Source organism: Protopterus annectens, chromosome 9.part0 (assembly GCF_019279795.1).
Source record: "Protopterus annectens isolate FY-2018-M chromosome 9.part0, PAN1.0, whole genome shotgun sequence".
Taxonomy (NCBI): domain Eukaryota; kingdom Metazoa; phylum Chordata; order Ceratodontiformes; family Protopteridae; genus Protopterus; species Protopterus annectens.
The window spans coordinates 318,583,300-318,604,594 of NC_056743.1; the positions used below are offsets into that span (position 1 = coordinate 318,583,300).

Consider the following 21,295-nt stretch of genomic DNA (forward strand, 5'->3'; position numbering starts at 1 on the left):
ATATTATTGAGGCAGTCCATTATTTTCTGTTTAACATTCTGCAGTTGCTCCTCTTCTTGTTCTCTGAGATTCCCCCTATTCTGCAATACTTTAACATTTGTCAGTCCCTTTAAATAATTCTTGGTACTTCTTAACCATATCTCCCTTTCTTTTATTTCTACCCTATTTTAAACTTCACTTTAATTTTATCCCACTCCCTAGCTATATTTTCAGAAGAAATGTATATATTCTCTAATAGCTCCTAAATAATTTCCACTACCCATTCCTTAAATTCCTCTCTTTTCAACAAGTAGGTGGGAAAGCGCCAGTGTGTTATTTTTATTTCATTACCCTATGTTATTATTTTAGTTGTTATTGGTAAATGATCTAAAATAGTTATTGGGTGCGTATCAAGACCTTCAATTAAATACACATGTCCCTGTGAAATGTAAATTTTGTCTAGCCTAGCTCAGTTTTTTATATCTTGGAGAATAATATGTAAATTCACTCCAAACTCTTAGTACTAAATTCACATCTTCCATGCTAAATATTTTCAAAAACGTATTAAAAAATATACCCTCCTTTGTTATACTTTCTCTTCTGGGCCCCCAGGAACATCTTCACTGCTGAAAATCAAATTCCAGTCCTCACCTATAAGTAATATTCCTTGCTGAAAGCTGATAATTTCTCCCAGAATTGTATTAAGCTCCATTATAGCAGTTTAGGTGAAATATAAATACATGCCAGTATAGTCCTCCCTTGCTAGTAGTCCCTTAATACTACAAATCTACCATTGTTATCTTTTTTTATCCTCTTCTATCACTACTGGAGCTCCGCTTGCAATTAATATAAGTGCTCCTCTTTTCCTTTGTCCCAGGTATTCCACTGAATAACCACCCTGAAAACCTTTCTTTATCAAATTTGCATGTTCTTTCCAAGTGTGTCTTCTGTAACATAGCTATTTGCATTCTATATTGCATATTATAGTTCACTACTCTTTCTTTTTTCGTAGTTATCTGTGAGACCATTGACATTTAATGCCATTACAGAAAACAACATTGTATTAAAATGTTATTATTCCCACCTTTAATATATAGCAGCTTTTTTGTTAAATGTCTAGCTCCAGCTTTTGTGTTACATGCATACATTGTTTGGCATGCTGCACTTTTATACAGTTGTTTCTTATCTTATCTACTTGAGCCTTTGTCACAGCTTACAAAACTTTTTGTTTTATTGAAAGTCCTAAAAAAAAAAAAAAAAAAAAAAAAACACCCCCAATACATCCTAAAACCTATTAGTTTAATACTAACATACAAAAACTATGTACATCTTCAAATATTGACGTTTTACCCTCCTAATAGGAACAAATGTCCCAAACTGACAGCCACACTCACAAACTTGAATTAACTTAAAATAAAGGTTATCCATGCTAAGACGCATGGTATATCCTGTGCTTCGACTAAGTGCTATTTGGTTTTCTCTTATCTTTATAGCTTTCCCAGCTGGGAAAACACTTAAATTCTTTCAGGGAACATTATCTCCTAACCAGTTTCTCTTTATCTGATTGCTTCCATGGAGACAAGAGAACGAGATACAAAACTGCTACTAAACATACATATATTTGCTAGACAAATGCCTTATAATATTCAATATTCTTTTTCATTTACACGCTTTCTCTTAAAACCACAATATCAGGGGCAGGCATACTGTTATCAACCAGAGGAGAAACTGTGGACAATAAGTAGTAAAGAGTTTTTGAAGATATTTATCTGGGAGGGGAAGTGGGCAAGATTTAAGTGGGATAAAGCTGATCCTTCTATTAGAACAAGGTGGTATAAGATTACCTGATATGAAGGGATATTTTACAGCTACCCAGTTAAGGCTGGTGTATATAACACAAGCAGAAGGTTATAATTCAAAATGGAGAGGGATGATGATGAAGTGGAGAAGGTTCAAGAAATGAAGAGACAGTGGGAGTTTGGATGTAGACCTTTAAGGAGAATAACAATAATGATACAGAATATTATATTCGTAAAGTAGCAGAAAGTATTCTAAGAACTAAACCAACATGAGATTAGAGAAATGAGATTTTGCCAATAGGGATAACTGTAAGTATGCATACAGAAAATAGGTAAGAGGAGGCTGGAATTTTCTGGAGAAATCTGGCATAGGAACAAAGGTACTGGGAGCAAATAACTAGACAGAGAAAAGTAGGGGAGTAGGATAAAGCCAAGAGAACATTTGGACTGCAGGCTAGAAAATGCCCTTCCCTACCAGGGATGCATGATATCAAAATATAGGCAAAGAGAAAGGGATAGGGGAATCTTAAGTGAATGACTTACTCTGGTAGAGTTTTTAGTTGAGTGTAGAATAGAAGCAACTATTAAAATGGATAATTAGTAGGGCATATAAAATATTGCATGATAAGTGTAAGAATCAATCAAAAGAGGTTGGAAAAGATTGGGGAGAGAGAATGGAAATGCAATTTAGATGAGAACAATGAGAGGACATATATATATATATATATATATATATATATATATATATATATATATATATATATATATAGTATATATATATGTATATAAAAGTGTGCATTAAAATCCAAAAGGTTTGGGATGTTTGTTTTGAATTGGTTACATATTTTCTGTACCCCAAGCAGACTTTAAATATTTTTTCCTCAGGTAGATATCAAATGTTGGAGGTTTGATGGGGAAAAAAGGAATAATTGAGAACATATGTTTTGGGATTGTAATGAGTTGCCATATTTTAAAAATCCCCTGCAGAGTACTCTGTTGGAAATACCTGGTGAGCAAATGGCTACAGCTAAGAAAATAATTATTTTGAGGTGGGACACAGAATCTCAATTGTCTAGACATAGACATGGTAAGGCCTTATTAATTTAATTCTGCTGGCTGCCAAAAAAAGCAATTACTAGGAAATGGAAACCAAAGTCTAAACCAACTGTATTTGAAGTACTGAATATTATAAAATGGATAAAAGAAATGGAAGAGGAATCTTTAGAAAAGGGAAGGGGCACGTTATATACAAATAAATGGAAATTGTGGGAACAATAGATGAATAATAATGTTCAGGAGGAGCAGAAGGCATGAGGTTTAAGAGAAGGCAGTAATTCAGAGTAATTCAGCAATTTATTTAATGTTGGACTGATGATAGTTACAAAAAAGAATAAAATATGTAATTTATACTATATGTTAAGGGAAAAATAATATGATTTGTTTTCTTTTCTGTTAATGTATATTTGCCTATGTCTTAAGTGATAATTTAATAAATGGGTTTAAAAATATTAAATCTATCCCCAGTAATTATCAAATTTATTATAGTAGATGCATACTACAATGCATCCTACAATGACTACATGAAAAGGAATCCTTAAAGGTCAAATTTGTTAGGGCTGTCACAGTTTGAAAGGAACTTATCTTTCAAGTTAACACCCACATGAAAAGAAAAGTAAAAGGATTATTTGGCAGTATTTTCACAAGTACAATGTCCAGTAATATTTTCCAATGTTTAATGCTTTGGACTTTCATGTGCAACCTGTGTATGCTTTAAAACAAAACATACTGGCTAGATTTTATTTTATACTTAGTACATATTGTCTTTTTTCTATAAACAATAGTTTAGCCACCCTGTTATTATTATACTCTACCACAACTTCCTGAAGAGCTTGCATAACATCATTTCTCTCTAAAAATGTGAGTGTAATAAGCCTAGCTGTTTCCAGAAAGATTTGATGTTTGTTGTATAATCTAGTTGCCCTCAAAACTTCCTATTTGGAAAGAGAAGAAATCAAATGTTTAGGATGATCATGCAGCAGTCTGTTGGAACTAGAAGGGTTAATTGTGCATAGTCATTCACACCTGTCCATCAGAATTTAGTGATAGAAAATATAAAGAAAAAATCTGACTATAAAAAAGGCCCTTAAAACTTTTTTCTGTCTGCTTTTTGCCTCACTCTGCCAATCATCAAGCCTCCCTGCAATGAGGACTTTTTACTTAACCCAACCCCTCACAATGGGCAGAAGGACATGCAACTCACATCAAAGCCACAGTGCCTTTGCCTATGCAAGTGCTCATTTCATTGCAGTCACTGAATAAAAGATACTGATAAACCACACGCATATCACCAAGTGACAGGCTTGCTACCTTTCTTCGAAGGAGGGCTACTATCCACAGCCATAACACCCATCTTCCCTGCCAGATCCATCAAGTACCTGACCCACTAATCAAAACTGGGTCACCTGAGCTGTGGTCAGGCTTTATACCTCTGTGCCACCATATATGCTAAACAAGTGCCTAAAATCTTAATCCCAAATCTGTTAATTTAGATGTGAAAATTCTTCAACAATACTGTTAGGCTTACCCTAAAAAGCAAATAGTAAAGTGTCTATATAACGGGAAAAGAAAATAATATTCATGCTATATTTCTAAGAATAAATATATTTCTGCTCCAGTTTATTCATTTATAACTGCTAGCATATGTGGGATCAAAAGATGCTTCTGTAGATGTACTGCAGTTTTGTAAGTAAACTTTACCATCAAAAATCAAATAATTATAACCTGCACTAATGGCATAGAGGAATAAATCCTTGACTACAGCCCAGGTGACCCAAGTTTGACTACTGGCTTGGATGTGTGATATTTCAGGCAGTGGGGTGGCCAACTTAGGGAGGAAAGATGGTATTTCCCTCCCAGTTAATGCTTCTGCTGTAATGACAGGACCTCACCTGGAGAGCAGACGCCTGTTGTATCACGGGAAACTCATGCCAGAAAAGGCCTTGGTGTGGCTCCTCAAGTCAGTATGATGGGTGATGGTAGTCCATGTTGGTACATGTAGGATAGCATGCATGCACCCCCAAAGGGGCATAGGTAGCTCGTGTGGTGATATAAGTGCTCAGATCACCATGGGGGGGGGGGTAAAGAAAAGCTATTGTCATTGGGATGCTGGCCAACAAGGGCACAAAGCATCTTTATGGCTGCCTGGATGGTGCACCCCTTCGGATGTGATACTGATTGAGGAGAGATCGGATGGTTGGCAGATATGGGTGCAATAATAATACAAAATAAAATAAAATATGAACTCTAGTAAGTGAATGATCATACTTTTTTAGAGTACTTGCAAATAAATATTATTACTAATATATATATATATATATATATATATATGATTTGCATCATGAAATATCTGTGAAATAATCTGAGCACTAAAATATTCCTTTTTATCTTTGTAACAAATGTGATAGATATTTTTAATATAGGAAAGGGAAGACTGTGCAAATGAGTGCAGTAATTCAAGTAAAGATCACCTAGTTTGTTCCAAAGCATACCACATAAAGACACTATGGGTCTTTTAGTTAAATCTGTCAAGGACTTACAAACTCTTAGCAAACTATAATACAGTGGGACCATAACATTACAAGGCTGTAAATATTCAAATTGTTTTGTATGTACTACGCCCCCTACTGAAACATTTTCTAAGACTATAGCATATTAATTTTTAAATTCCTCCATTTGATTATGAGAGAGTATATTAATTTTTGTACTTCAATAACTGCACACAGATGTCAGAATTGTGTTTTACAAAAAGAAGTATGGTGGTATCCCTTTAGCAACTTCTTTTAATATCAGTTTATTGTTCCTGCATGCTTTTTCCAAATTCTTTAAAGCCAGCCACCCCCTCTGTTTAAGTTATAGCCAACTGGAATAGTTTTTTGAAACAAATTTTTCGGTTCCAGCTATTCAAAAGTGTATCTCATCCTATTAAATACATAAGGAAAAATAGAATTTATACTTTCAACAATTATTTGTTTAATGTTATTCCCAGCTGAACAACCACATTGTGATTATTTGAATAATACGACAGGAAACATCACCTATATCAAAAAATGTGTCCTATTCAGAGAGTATTTCATACGCAGTATGAAACAACAAATCATCTGCATTTTCAACAGTAGTATCTCCCAACTATCTAACTGAATGTCTGTTAAACTGCAGATGTATCTTAAAACCAGTAGTTGAATTATCAGAAAAGCAAGGTAGATAGATAAATAATTTAATTTTCCTTACCAGTCTCATGAGCTCCACAGAAAGCTTGCATAAACTTAGTGGTGCTGTTGGTATGAATTTAAATTCTCTAAATATAACAGATTGTTGTACTTGTGCCATGGTGTAATCTGACAGATTTATCATTTGTGGACCTTCCTGAAATCCTGATTTTAATGTTGAAAAGGGTGCTTACTATTCTGTCATTTAGTTTCTCTCTGCCTTTCTACTCAACAGGATGTTTTTCCTAATGATCTGGCCAGGTCCTGAAAACTCTACTAATATTGAAAAAAAATGATGATTAACCAAAAATGTCCCAAATGGTCTGTACCTGTGTAAGAGGTTTCATTCTCTGTATTAAAAGCACTAGCAAAGCATGGAGAACAAATATAACTGCATATCCAGAGATGATTTGTGGGAAGTCAATTTGTGGTTCCAGGACTAGAGGTACTTGTCATTTGGTCACTGTATTTTCCCTCATTCCTGGTGTTAAGTTGAATACATTCACTGTAAGTGCAAGATCCCATTGAGGGTAAATCATATTTCCCTTCCTGTTTATGATATTCAGGAGCAGGGTATCACAGTGCAACCAAGGTTTGGAGAGTATGCATTTCAGGGACATAAAGGTACCATCTCCATTGTTTGCAGATAATGTCCTCTTGGCCACAAGTGACTATGATATCCAGTACATATTGAAGTGGTTCACTGCAGGATGTGAACTGATTTTGAATGAGACTCAGTACCCCAAACCACAGATCATGTTTCCCTACAGATGGGGAGGGCAGTTACCTTAGGTGGAGGTGTTTCAGTATGTTCACGAGTGTAGAGGATATTGACAAGTGGACCAGCAAACAGGTATAGTTGTGATACAACTGCAGGTAACTGTACTGGATTGGAGTAGTAAAGCTGAAAATGAGACTTTGGATGAAGCTCTCAAATTTCTGATCATTCCATGTCTTCATACTCAGCTATGGTGATGAACTTTGGATAATGACTGAATAAAGGCAGCAGAAATTTGGATTCTTCAAAGGGTTGCTTGGCTCACTGTAAATGACTTAATGAGAGGTTTGGCAGTCTGGAAGTATCTCAGAGTAGTGCCTCATATCCTTCTGAACTAACAGTGCCAGTTGAGGTTGTCTGAGGACCCAGTAAATATGCCTCCTGCAGGAGGTATACTTAGTAAAAAATCCACTGGTGGAAGGCCTCAGGTATGACGCAGGACATGTTGTAGTGATTATAAGTCTCGTGATCTAGGAACACACTTGGGGATCTCCATGATGAGTTGGAAGCTGTTTGTTGGGACAGAAAAGTCTTGTCTGTCCTGCTTAGTTTGGTATCACTGCGACCCTCCCTAAGACAGGCAATTTAGAAAATGGATGGCTGGATGGATTCCTTTTCCTACTTTTGCTATTTGTTTTGTTCTTTTTGTCTTATCATTAATATTGTCGGTATGAGTGCATCTACGTGTGTGTGTGTGTGTGTGTGTGTGTGTGTGTGTGTGTGTGTGTGTGTGTGTGTGTGTGTGTGTGCGTTAGTTAATTAGTTAGTTAGTTTAGTTAGTTAGTTAGTCAATCAGTTAGTCAATCAGTTAGTCAGTCAGTTAGTTAGTTAGTTAGTTAGTTAGTTAGTTAGTTAGTTAGTTATGGAAGAACAACCATGGCAGGGCTAGCCATCCAGTGGTATTGACATTGGCTCAAGATGATTGTTACTGTTGATGTGACACCCTGAACTCATGAGCAAAAATGGAAAAAAGGAGTTCTGGATGGATAGATTAATTAATACTGTCTGAATTTTGCCTGTTTTTTGTTGCAAGTTTTCTCCCTGTGTCTTGTCTGTAGATGAGCTCTGCCCAGTAGGGAAATCTAATCAATAAAAATATATATCCATAAATATTACAGGAAAAATATTTAAAAATGCCATGTGATGCTAGCTGAGAGCATAGAATACAAAAAGGAATGTCACGTTAATGGCCATTTTTACTAAATTTGCACTGAAAAGATCAATGAGTCATTACCATGGTGGTTTCATAACAACTAAAAGTCTTCTGGTAAGAAATGTAGGACAACTCTCCACAAAGGAGAGTGACTACGGACCCCAGGAATTATCGCCCCATTAGCCTGACGAGTCTGATAAGTAAAGCTATGGAACGCATCATCATGGACCTAATAAACAAGGATATAGGGAATCTCCAAACTCTGGATCCTACACAGCTTGGTTTTGTGAAGGGTAGATCATGCCTGCTCAACTTGGTTGACTTCTTTGAGTCAGTCACCAGAGCTGTGGATGAAGGTAAGGTCGTTCATACAGCCTACCTTGACCTGGCCAAGGCCTTTGATACCATTCCCCACTCAGGAATCATAGAAAAACTTACTAAGCTAGGCATCAACCCCTATATCACTAGACAGGTTGCAAACTGGCTCACAGATAGAACCCACAGTGTGAAAGTAGCTGACTCCAAGTCAGACTGCTGACCAGTCACAAGTGGAGTCCCACAGGGTTCGGTCCTGGGTCCTCTCCTGTTTGGTATCTACTTCTCTGAAGTCCAGGCCAACACAAAGGGACTCTGGCTGACAAAGTTTGCAGATGATTGCAAGTTGGGAGCTATTATTAACTCCCCAAGTGATGCTGGCATCCTACAGAAAGGCCTCAATAAGACCAATGACTGGTGTCAGAACCATGGCCTTAAGCTCAGTGCCAAAAAATGTGTCTTCATCCCCTTTGGGAAAAACCCGGTTCCCTTGAATTACCACATTGATGGTAGTCCACTAAACACAGAAGGCATTATAAGAGATCTGGGAATACAGGTTGACAGCAACCTCTCTTTTGACCACCACATTGCCACTGTGGTCAGAAAGTCCTTCTATATGGCACATCTCATTACTAAAGGTTTTGCATTCAGGAAGAAAGAGATCATTTATTTATTTATTTCAGTTTGATTACCGGGGAGGTCCACTGGGCTTGGGGGCCCGTTTTCAGTGGAGGCCCGGGGAGACAAGCTCCGCATAAACAACAATTTTTAATTACAAGAAAGAGTTCAGACACAGATAACATTACAATTAACAGGTTGCTACAAACATAGTCTACAATACCGATATCAGATTGCTCAATAAGCAAAAAGTATTAACAATTTCAGTTAAGTTCAGTGAGAAAACTATTGCCATGTGTATAAAAAGCAAAGAAAAAGCAAGGAAGACAAATTAAATAATTAAAAACTTTAATGTTTAGAAGCTTATGCAATTAGTATTTTAGAAGAGGAGAGGAAGGTAAGGAGGTTTGCCTGGGTAGCTTAAGCATATAGTGCAAAAATGCTTTAGTAGCTACTACATTTAGAATTTTAAGTGAGCTTAGAGGAGGATTAGGAAAGTGTAGAGGTTAGCCTGGAGAGAAAGGGAAGGATAATTGGACTGGTGTAGGTTGAAGGGTACAGTTGCATATCCTATTTAGATAAAGGTGAGAATAAAGTTGGGTTTTGAAGTTGGCTAGGTTGTTACAGGTTCTCAGGGAGGTCGGTAGGGCATTCCATTTTTTTAGCAAGGGTAAAGGATAAGAGAAGTTGGCCTGCTGGACAGTTTGGTTTTTGTACTATGATCCGGTTTTGGTGAGAAGATCTAAGGGGTCTGAGGGAAGTATAGGGTTGAAGAATATTGGAAAGTGCAGGACAGTTAGTAGGATGGAACACTAGTTTATGGGCTGTGGTGAGTTGGAGAAAGTTAAGATGATTTGGGAGTTCAAGCCAGTTTAGAGAGTGAAGGAAGGTACAGTGATGAGAGGAGGATTTGGATTTAGTGGCAAATTTGGAGATTTTATTGTAGCATTGTTCCAATTTGGAGGTAAGGGTAGATGATAGGTTAGTGAGCAGAGGAGCGCCATATAGTAGAGATGGAAGGAGGTAAGTAGAGGCAAGGGTTAGTCTAGTGGAAGGGGACAGAAAGTGGATGTTTCTATACAGTAGGCCAAGTTTTATATGTGTTTTTTTGATGTTTAGTTGAATATGAGTATTGAATTTGAGCTGGTCATCAATTGTAACACCAAGAAGTTTAGTGGAGGTTGTTATTTCAGTTGTGGAGTTGTTAAGGCTGGTTATTTGGAAAGAGTTTTTATCAAGAGATGAGGATTTGGAGGGGGAGAACAGCAGGATCTTGGTTTTGTTGTCATTTAGGGAGAGGTGGTTTTGGAATATCCAGTTTTCAGTGGTTGAAAATGCTGTTTGTGTTAGTGCTTGGAGCTCTGTTAGATTAGGGGCTTGGCAGATCAGAGTGGAATCATCAGCATATTGCACAATTGTGGCATTGGGGATGTCTTTATGAAAGTTGTTAATAAAGATATTGAATAGTAATGGGCCAAGAATGGAACCCTGAGGTACTCCGCTAGGGGTAGGAAGGAAGGTAGACGTTGTTTGGCCCCATTTCACAGCTTAGGACCTGTTTGAAAGGTAGCTAGAGAACCAGCAAAGAGCTTTCTGGCTCAGGTTGAGGTCAGAGAGGTGGTTTAGAAGGAGGAAGTCTGTCTCCCTCTACTCTTCCCTTATTAGGCCACTCATCAAGTACAATGCCCCATTTGGCATGTACCTCACTAGACACCTGCAGGAACTGGAGAGGCTGCAAAAGTACCTCACAAAGAGGATCCTAGGCCTTAAACATTTGTCCTATATGGACAGACTCAAAAAACTCCAACTATTCTTTGTCTCATATCGCCTACTTAGAGGTGATCTCTACTTGACTTACAAAGCCATGTCTGACCCAGCTCTGTTAGAAATGCTACATCTAAAGAAATCACAATCCCTCCACACCACATGCTCCAGAGACCTCAGCGTCACTACCACAATCAACAGAACAGGCTGGAGGGACAAGTTCATAACCCAGAGACTGCCCATGCTATGGAATAGACTTCCCATACATGTCAAGTAGAGCACCTCACTGGCCCTCTTCAACAGAAATCTTGATGAGTGAATGGGAAATAGAAAATTCACCCTGGGGATCACTCCACTGGCTCTACTCGACAGAGGTACTAGGAAGTAAAGTGGCATTGCAGTAGTCATCCACCCCGTTGGAGGTTTTTCTTTTGGTCATCCACTCATCTTGGATTCATACTGCATAGATTATTTCCTTATAAACCCAGTAAAAGATTCATTTCACTAGACAGTAATACCAATGTCCACCAGTTACTCTGTGTAATCACATTCATACTAATATTCCCACCTTATAAACTGTTTATCAAATAATCAGCAAATACACTTACATTTTGAAAAAAATCACCTTGTATTATTTCTTTTCTATACTCTCCTGGTACTCCTTGAATAAGAAATAGCTCATCATATTGCAAATCATGTTAGCTAGATCTGTTTAAAATAACTTTCATATTTACTAAAAAAACAGTCATATATTATGTCAGTACTTGAATGTATTCTTCATACTGCAAAGTACCTCGAATTAATGTGTTTGTTAATTGCATCTGTTTTAAATCCAGCATTAATGTTAAATTAATTAACAGAAAAAATACATGTGTAAAGCACTCTTTATAAATAACTTCCTTGGGTGGTTAGTAAATAACCCTTTATTCAGTGAAAATCACTCTGTATTTCTTTATATAAATCACTTTACTTAATACTTAAATTATTTCTTTAATATATTAATCTTATTTTGCTTTTAAGTAAATGTTTTGTGCAATGTATATTAATAAATAGCTTCCTGTTATGGGAAAATAACTTGTTATTGCTTTACAGCAATCTTTTTATGCCACAAACTGCAATGCATAGATTTTTTTCTTTGTATGCTTGATACATTTTTTATATCCTTAATTTCATATTCATATTTTATATTTACTCACACAACAGACTTCTGTATTTGTGGCTGTTTTTTTCCCCTTTCTTATAAGCCCAACCACCCCACCATGCTGATGACAGTGTCAAGCTGGGCAGGCAGTGGAGAGTAACTTCATAAACATGCCCCATCCATTGGCCCACAGGATGGCCACATCTTGGTCTGTTTTCCTGCCCCTCCCAGCTCAACATCATCTCTGTGATGTCCAGCCTCTGTCAGACCTGCACTAGGGAAATGACAGTCACAGTCCCTCCTCCCTACAAGGCAGGTGTGCCCATGCTTTATGCCAGCACTGTCAGATACTGGAATTGATAATCGAACTTGGGTCACCTGGGTCATAATAAGAACATTATCCTTCTATGCCACTGAGTTGGCAATATTGTTTTATGTGTCTCTCATTAATATGTGCTGCTGGTAATCCTGAAAGTAATCCTGGACACATAGGCTGATGTCACTGTCAATTATTATGCCCATACCTTTGCAATTAACACAGTTTAATGTTAGGCAAATAACACCAGGATGCATTGAAAGGTTTGAAATGTCTATTTACTGCAAGCTTACATATTACAATCCATCCATTTTCATATATCTAACTTCTATTACAGGGTCACAGGGAGGCCAGAGCCTATCCAGGTAGACAATGAGCGCAAGACTTTGAAGCTCATTCTGAGCAAGATTTTAGTTTAATGCAGAACATTGCATACACACAGGCGCATGCACACACACCAGCTCATTAACACCTGTAGGAAATCTGGAATATCGCCAATCAACCTGCTTCAGCTTTTTGGGAAGAAACTGGTGCAGTTTGGAGAAAATACACCAGACACAGGGAGGACATACTGATCTCACAGAGGAGGCATCCTTGTCACAAATAGAACTGGAGAACCTCTTGCTGTAAGGCAGCAATGCTGCTCCAGCACTGTACCTCCCCTGTACATTACATTGCCTCTGACAGAAGGGAATGTGATTCAGCATGCATATGGCCAGATATACAGGAGCATTACATATGCTAAATGTCCCACCCACTGCTACCTCAAGCTTACATTTTCTTCTGCAATATTCCATCCCTGCTTGAATTTTTCACTGTCTTAAGAGTGTGGAGTATCTTCTTGCACAGACCTGTCTTGAAGCATCACTTTTTGTGTGAATAAATGTCTCCTTACCACTCTGGGTACTGTTCCCCCAACCCTGAGTGATAAAGTAATGAAATTACATAATTTGTCACCACTAAAATACTGAAAATATGAATGGGTCTTTAAAATACAAAAAAATATTTTGATTGCCATAGAGTGCATACTTTCAACTTACCTGCAAAAAAACTGTATGACCCTCCTGGTCCATAATGCTTCCATCCTTTCTCTATATTGTACACCTGTCCTAGGATAGCAAGGTACAGGCCAGGACTGTCTTTGTTCCCAGTGTATTGAGCTAGTTCCTCCTTCATCAGCAACCTCAGTGTTCCTGACTGTACTGGATCCTGGAAAGCTGTCCATAAAGAAAACTGGTGGGCTACATATTTTGAGATATTACTAATAAAGTAGGGGTTGGAGGAAAAATAGATTCCAACAACAACACATATTAATGCAAATACCCATCGAAGCATCGCAAACAATAAAATAAAAATATGGATGGGATTCTTACATAACAGTCAGGTCAAAAAGTATTTTTTTCATGATAGTTATAATAGTAAAAAAATAATTCTTCTGACCAAAAGCTTTCTTGTTTACATACTGTGAAAGCATGTACAGGGTTTATTTCTTTCCACTTCCTTGTTGTACTTCCTGGTTCCCCTGAAAGGGCTGACCTAAAGTACTCTAAATCATTTGGTAATTTTAAGGGCGTTACTGAAAAAAGACAGCAACCAGTAAATACCAACTTCTGTTACAAAAAAAAAAATATGGATCATTCAGTAAATATTAACGTCTGCTAAAAAAAAGTATGTATCATACAGTCTATGAAAGGCAGGATGTGATTGGCTCTTAAATGCAGTCACAAGAAACTGAGAAGGAGGATCAGTGGATAACCAGTGCTATCAATTTTTTTATGTACATGAAAACCCTGCATTAACTAGTAGTGAATTCATAAAACACTACAGCCATTGTGCAGAGCAAAGCAGACAATTAAGTTTCAGATAGACGTTATTTCTGTTTGAGACAATGACATTTATATGAATTCAGGAGCTTCTTGGTTTAGTATGTTATGATGTATTCATTAATTTCCATAATGTCACCCGTTACTAAAAATACTGGTACTACTGCAGTGCAATACACTGCATTTTCTGCAACTGTTAGAGATGTAAAGTAAAATCATGAGCCGAGTATCAGAATTTACTATGGCTTATGGCCATTAAACACAATCACTGATGTAATAAGCAACCATTCATTCTCTGTCATTATTATTAAATCGTTTCAGGACTGGATTATGTTGTTTTTTTTTCCTTCTTCAGCAAAGATAGAACAATAACAGAATTGTGTAGTAAGCTCCCTTCAAATGCAGTTTGTTAGCATCATCTGTGGGCTGGGCTGGGCTGGATGGAAAGTACATGCCTGTAATAGTAGTGTGATTTGCTCCAGGGAGGGAGAGAGGGAGGGAGGGAGGGAGAGCTGTTATTTCTAGTGTATTTCCTGTATGTGTAGGAGTTTGCCATTAACGATGTAGAAATGTGAGACTAGGAATGTAAGAAATGACTGCTTTCAATTTGCAGGTTATGTCTCCCACTTTCAAATGCCTACATAATATGAGGAGAAATTACAGCTAGCATCATAGGTTTCCATGCTGTAAAGCTGAGGGTGGGAGTGTTAAATAATACCAAGATGCCATGGAAATTATATTTTATAATACGACAGAAGTGGAAAGTTGTTTTATTGCACCAGAGTCTAGCTATGTGTGATATAAACAATATTTAACAGAAAAGGTTCTGGAAGCAAATTGTTTTCTTTTGAACATAAATCTCTTAACTCATTACAGTCGAGTGCACCTCCAGGTGTTTCAGCAGTTAACTCCTGCTACGCTTCTAGGCATCAAATATTGCTTGTTCATTAATAATTCCAAAACCATGCCACATACAAGGTATCAAAAGATTTCATCTTGAAGCATACATGATAGCAAACACAGTTGTATTAATATTTGATTTCTGTCTAATGCAGTTAAAGAGATATTATTTGTAAAAAGGTTTATTTGTTTTGTAATAATTTTCATATTTCTCTAAACATCTCAAGATTCAGGTAACAGACAGAACTGTATAACCTCATATAAAAGTTCACAGCTGTATGAAGAAAATCATGCTGGCAGAACGTGTCTTGCTTGAATGGTTACTTTGATATCATGATCTGTTTATACACAACAAAATTAATATTCACTGCCTTTACTTTGGCTTACAAAATCTAATTAAAGTATTGAACTGAATGGATGCCACTAACGTAAAGATTAATTTAGCCTGAATAGTTTGCCATTTACAGTTTTCTTTTAACACTTATGGTTCCAGAGATATGAATATTTGAACTGTAGGATGATAATTTCATTTTTTTAAAGGCTCAAGCCACACACTGTGAGTTAAAGGTACAGACTCAAAAGAGCAGTACTGGAGGGAATGAGTTAATCATAAACCACAAAAGTATATAATGGATACATTACAGTTTGCTATTGACACACCTCAGACAAACATTGCTGGGTGTGTATAAATGAATATCTAGGAATGCTGCGCTAAGCATGTTACAGTGGCTCAAGCAAAGAAAATGGGCACAGAGGAAGACAGAAATGCTGTCAAATTACTGGATGTCAATGCACAGTGGTATATTATTTAGTTCTGCTGCCATTACATCAAGGGTTTGAGCCTAACCTCTGGTAATTGCCCTTGTGGAATGTGTAGGTTCTTCCCAGGTCCCAGTAGGTTTCCTCTGGGGACTTTTGTTCTCTCTCAAAGACATGCTGGTCGGACTACTGTGCTAAGCCACCCATGCATATGTCCCTTGCCATTCTCCTTGTGGTCTATGCTGGGTCTGAAAAGACCAATTCATGTAAAATTTAAAAAAACAATAAGTAAAGTTATGCCCTTACTTCATGTACATATTCATTTATGTTAACCAGGTAACTACACTAGCCAATCTGTCAGCATTTTTGGGTATGAGCCTTTACAGTACACAGACATCATTGCAAGGTATGCGTTTAACAGTCATAACAGACAGACAGTAAATAACATGCCAGAGTACAGTCACAGATGAAAATGTTCTACAAGATTTTGACAGCTAAACAAAGGATCAAGTGACAAAGAGTACACACATAAGTGTAGCAAGGTTGGAAGTTTACCAGTAACTGCAGTTTGTCTACTCTTTATTATCATTTTGCAATATATTGAATCTTAAAGCACCTGGTTAATCAGATTTTAGCTAAAGTAGTTCAACTCTTTAAGAATAAGTTTTCGATGTATGCTAGTGATATGTGTGATTTACCATGCCTTGCATAAAATAAGCTGAGTTCTCCACTAAGAGCAGCACAGTAGAAGGTTCTTCTGGTGCAGCTGTTTACTGCTAACATAGTTATTATTTATTTAGTAGGTTTGGTAACTGGGATTGTCCTACTGAGCTTGACCTATTTTTAGCAAAGGTCCAGAAAAATAAGCTCCATACAAGAAGTACATAATGCATACATTACAGAACTACATAATACATGTATTATTATAATAAGCATGTGGTAACAATATATAATTTCACATTTATAATAGTGGTGCACAGAACTTGAAGCAAGAAACTTACATTACAATAGCATATTACTGACAATATAGCATTTGCACTATGCAGTAATGGCAGATACTGTAGTAGTTCATGAATAATAGTAGTAGATGTTCAGAAATCAGGTACAAGGATCATAATGAAACAAGGGGGAGTGCTATAATAGTGGGGTATATGACACAGAGAGATCAATCATAGGAGGTTAGTAGGCTATTGGCCATAAGGCCTCTACAAGCCTAGCCATGTTATACCCTTGTTCCCTTATGGACCAAGATATATAGTCTATGTTTGCATACGTATCTAAGATCAGCACTGGCTGCCCCTGTCTAAGAGGAACATAGGTGAAACCCCTGGTATAAATTTATGGTTTCCCATCCAATTGCCCAGATTACACCTAAATAGGGTTATAGAGGAGCTCTGTTTTACATGAATTGGGAGTTTGTTCCAGAGGACTGGCAACCTCTGGGAGACATCTCTGTCTCTCCAATATATCCAGTTAATATCGCAGGCTAGGTTAAGATCCCTACAGCAAGTGAATCTTGTCCCATTGGATTTGCAGATATGCAGCAGCTTCATCAAGGCAAGGTCTGAGACTGCTCTGTAGGCCAGGCACAAATCACCTCTAAGCAGTCTATACAATACTGAGTAAAGTGATAGGGTCTTCAGTCTGTCCATGTAGGTCATGTTTTCTAGGCCCTGAATATTCTCGGTGAGAAACCTCTGAGGTTTCTCCAGTTGCTGCAGATGTCTGGTAAGGTACACACAGAAGGGAGCACTGTACTCTATTATTGGTCTGATGAGAGCAGAGTACAGGAAACTTATAACCTCCTTAGCTTTGGATGCTATACCTTTGCTTATGAGGTGTGCGATGTAGAAGGCCTTGATTATTACTGTGGACACCTCATAATCAAAATTAAGCCTGCTATTAACTTGCATTCCTAAATCTCTCACCACTGAATTTGAATTTAGGGGGCTACTATTACTCTTGTAATTAGCAGGGGTTTATCCTTTGCTGAAGGGGTTGATGATGCATTTTTTATGTTTAGTTTAAGTCTGTGGTTTTGACACCAATCATCTGTCTGTGTAAGCCCATTTTGTAGTATGTTGGCATCTTTGAGGGATTCGATGATTGCACCCAGTCTGCAGTCATTTGCAAACTTTGTAAGCCATAAGCCATCTATTTTCACCTGGACTTCTGAAAAATAGATACCAAACAGTAGGGAGCATAGCACAGATCCCTGTGGAACACCACTGGTAACAGGTCTGCTAGTAGAGTTGGCATCCCCAGTTTTGACTGTATGTATTCTGTTTGTGAGGCAGTTGGCAACCCATCTAGTGACATAAGGGTTAATCCCCAGCTAGCTGAGTTTCTCAATGATGCCTGAGTGAGGGATTGTGTCAAAGGGCTTGGCTAGGCTGAGATAGGCAATGTGAATTGTTTTGCCTTCATCCAGAGCCTTGGTGACATTCTCAAAGAAGTCCACTAGCTTTAGTAGGCAAGATCTGCCCTTAACAAAGCCAAACTGGGTCAGGTCAAGAGTTTGAAGGTCACCTATTTCCTTGTTGATGAGATCAATTATGATTCTCTCCATGACCTTGCCGATAAGGGTGGTTAGGCTTATGGTTTTATAGTTCCTGGGATAGGTTGAGGGACCCCCTTTATGCAAGTTTGTGCAGATGGCACAAATAGTGAGAGAGAAGCCAAAGTTTTTATTTAAAAACAAGAAGTCTCTTAAGAGACTGCTGTGTTACCCAAATAATGTAGAACATGAGACTGTGATAAAGAATGATATAGGGATGTTTCCCTGTAAGAAATGTAATTTTTGTACATATATTGATACCTCAGGAAGATTCTCACATCCCGATACAGGAAAAGAGTTTTTATTTTGGGTCAGAGCAGATTGCAAGACTTTGGGTATTATCTGCTTAGCATATTTTATTATATGCTCATCATATTATGTCAGGAAAGTGAACAGGAAATTTAAGGATATGATTAGAGAGCATTTATATAATATTAAAAATGAGATATCCAGCAATGCACTTGCTAAACGTGATGCAATATGGTGACAGACATAGATTTAAATTCCTGGTTAAATAAGTAGTTAGGTTGAATGAATTGTGCGGTGATATAGAGAATTTAATGGAGATATCCGAAACTAGATGGATAGTTAGTTTAAGGGCAGCTGTAGGGATAGATCTAAATGATAAAGTCCCTATGAAACCCATTCTAAAAGCCAGGAATTTATGCAGATGAAACATATTTATAGTATTATGTTTATGCTTTTTAGAGATTTTTTCTAGTACTTTGTGTTTGTCATGTGTTATAATTTTATTGACATTGTCTAAACAGATGTTTTTTATCTAGCTATTGTATATATGTTTTTGAGAAATGTTGATTTTAAATAAGTATGCATGTAACTTTAAACTGCTTTAATAAGTTAATTGCTCAGGCATAATGAATAAGAGAGATTGGTTAGCCAGTAATTGGTAATGTTATGAAACTTAGAATATGTTCAATTACTTTTTTTCTGAAGAAGCAGTTGTTAAAGAACTGTGAAAGTGCTTATATAGGATTTATTAAAGTTATTTTATTGCAAGTTACCGTTGCGCTGTTTTGGTTCACCCGTTTGTGTTTGATTAAATCAGTGTGATAGTCAAATGAGATAAAATTCTTTACAAAACTCCAGTTAGCTATGCTGGTATGTTACACATGCACTACCCTACTCTCCCTGGCACAGATGGCACTACCTGCTGTCATCACATCTCTTCCCCCATTTCAAGACTCAAACTAGTTTTTCAAGTGACCCTGAAAAAATGTTGCTTGAGAGAAATGGGCCTGTCTGGGGACATGTTAACTTATACCCTTTCTTGAGAGCTCATCTGCATTGGCATTGCTAACCCCACTATGGTGTTGCATTGTCATGTCATATGCCTGCAACCCTAGGCTTCACCTTAATAACTTAGCATTTTGCTGGCTGGCACGACATAGCCATATTAAGGGATTGTGGTCTGTAACCAAAGTGAATTTTCTTCCATATAGATAGGGATGAAGTTTCTGCAGTTCTCATACTATGGCTAGACATTCATTTTCTACAGCTGCATAACATTCCTCCCTGGGATGTAGTCTATGGCTGAGATATACAACTGGGTGCTCTTCGCCCTCTGAGTACAGCCCCCCACCTCATGGTTGAAGCATCCACCTGCACAACAAATTATTTGCTGTAATCTGGACTTGCTAACAAGAAGGGTCCTCCCAAAGCCCCTTTAAGCTTTTGAAATGCCTTCAGCTTATTGTGTCTGACAGGACAGGAATGAGCACCATAACCTGCTTTCCCACAACATACTCTTGGGCTTGAGCACTCCTGTCATGCCAGACCTTTGTCTGCTGTTGGGGTCCTGACAAGTTTTCCTGCACCAAGCCCATGAGCTCTCTAAGCCTTGTCCTGAGGTTTAGGACATATGCACAACACATTCCCTGTGGGATTCACACTCACCCTCCCACTCATCATCAATCAAATTGAAAGGCCCCCTCACTCTATGCCCATACAGCAACTCAAAGGGTGAAAAACTGTGGATTCCTGGGGTTCCTCTCTGTATGCAAACAGCAGATGTGGGAAATATTTGTCCTAGTCTCTCTTAAACTGGTCTGAAATGCCCATAGCATGGTCTTTAGTGTAGAATTTAACCTCTCCACAAGACCATTAGTCTGTGGGTGCTTGGGGTGATCTTTATGTGCTTCATCCCACAGCACTTCCAAAGACAAGCCAGCAGGTCTGACATGAAATTGGCACCTCTGTCAGTCAGTATTTCCCTTGGGAAGCCTACCCTGCTGAAAATCTCTAACAGCATTTGCTACTTTCTTTGCCTCAATGGAAGACAGAGCCACTGCTTTAGTGTATCTAGTAGCAAAATCTAATACCACCAGGATATACTTCTCTCCTGTGGAACTTGAGTACTCAGAGGCCCCACAATATATACAGCTACCCTCTGAAATGGCTCTTCAGTTACAGGCAAAGGCATCAAAGGAGCTTTGACCTTGTCTCCTGCCTTGCCTAACTTTTATCACTGCTCACAGGTCCTGCAGTACCCTGTTACATCCCTTACAATCCCAGGCCAATAAAAGCTCTACATAATACATTTCTTGGCGTGCTTTATGTCCATATGAAGAGAGTGTTATGTACTATGGCTAGAAGTGCCAGATGGTAGGCACTGGGCATACCAACTGCTCTATTATTGCACCTTCTAGCCCTCCCTCAGGGGTCCACTCTCTATACAGAAACCCTTTGCTCCAGTAAATAAACTCCTCTTTTCCTTGAGAATCAGGTGCCTTCTCAGCTACCTCCTTCAAGCCTCATAAGGTAGGGTCCAAAAGCTGAGCCTGGCTCAACTCTACCTTTGTGATCCTTCTCAGCTCCCTTTCCACAGGAAGCCTGGTATCTCCTGACATTGGTGCCTCACTGTCAGCCTGGGTACTACCACTCACCTGTGTCCTTGCAGTCACCCTGTCCACAGGAACATCAGTATCTACCAGCATTTGTGGCTCACTTTCAGGCTCACAGCTACAGAGTAGCTCCCTCCCTGAAACAGCCACATCACCAGCACCAGGTGTGGGGTCTGTCTGGGTCTTTCCCAGGCTACCAGATCTGCATACCTGTCTCCAAGCCTGACTATTTGTCACTGAATGCACACAAGGTACTGCATTATCAAA

General features: G+C 38.1%; 1 protein-coding gene across 2 annotated transcripts in view; it reads right to left on the bottom strand.

Moving 5' to 3' along the window:
* Window positions 1–13,792, bottom strand: part of LOC122811213 (neuferricin) — a 110,320-nt gene extending 96,528 nt beyond the window's left edge. The window contains exon 1 of one of the 2 annotated variants that reach the window (XM_044082902.1): window positions 13,169–13,792. In XM_044082902.1, the coding sequence (XP_043938837.1) occupies window positions 13,169–13,463 (295 nt within the window). In that variant the 5' untranslated portion in view covers window positions 13,464–13,792. The remainder of the gene's footprint in view (window positions 1–13,168) is intronic. The other variant, XM_044082901.1, reaches the window with a different exon arrangement.
* Window positions 13,793–21,295: the final 7,503 nt, after the last annotated feature.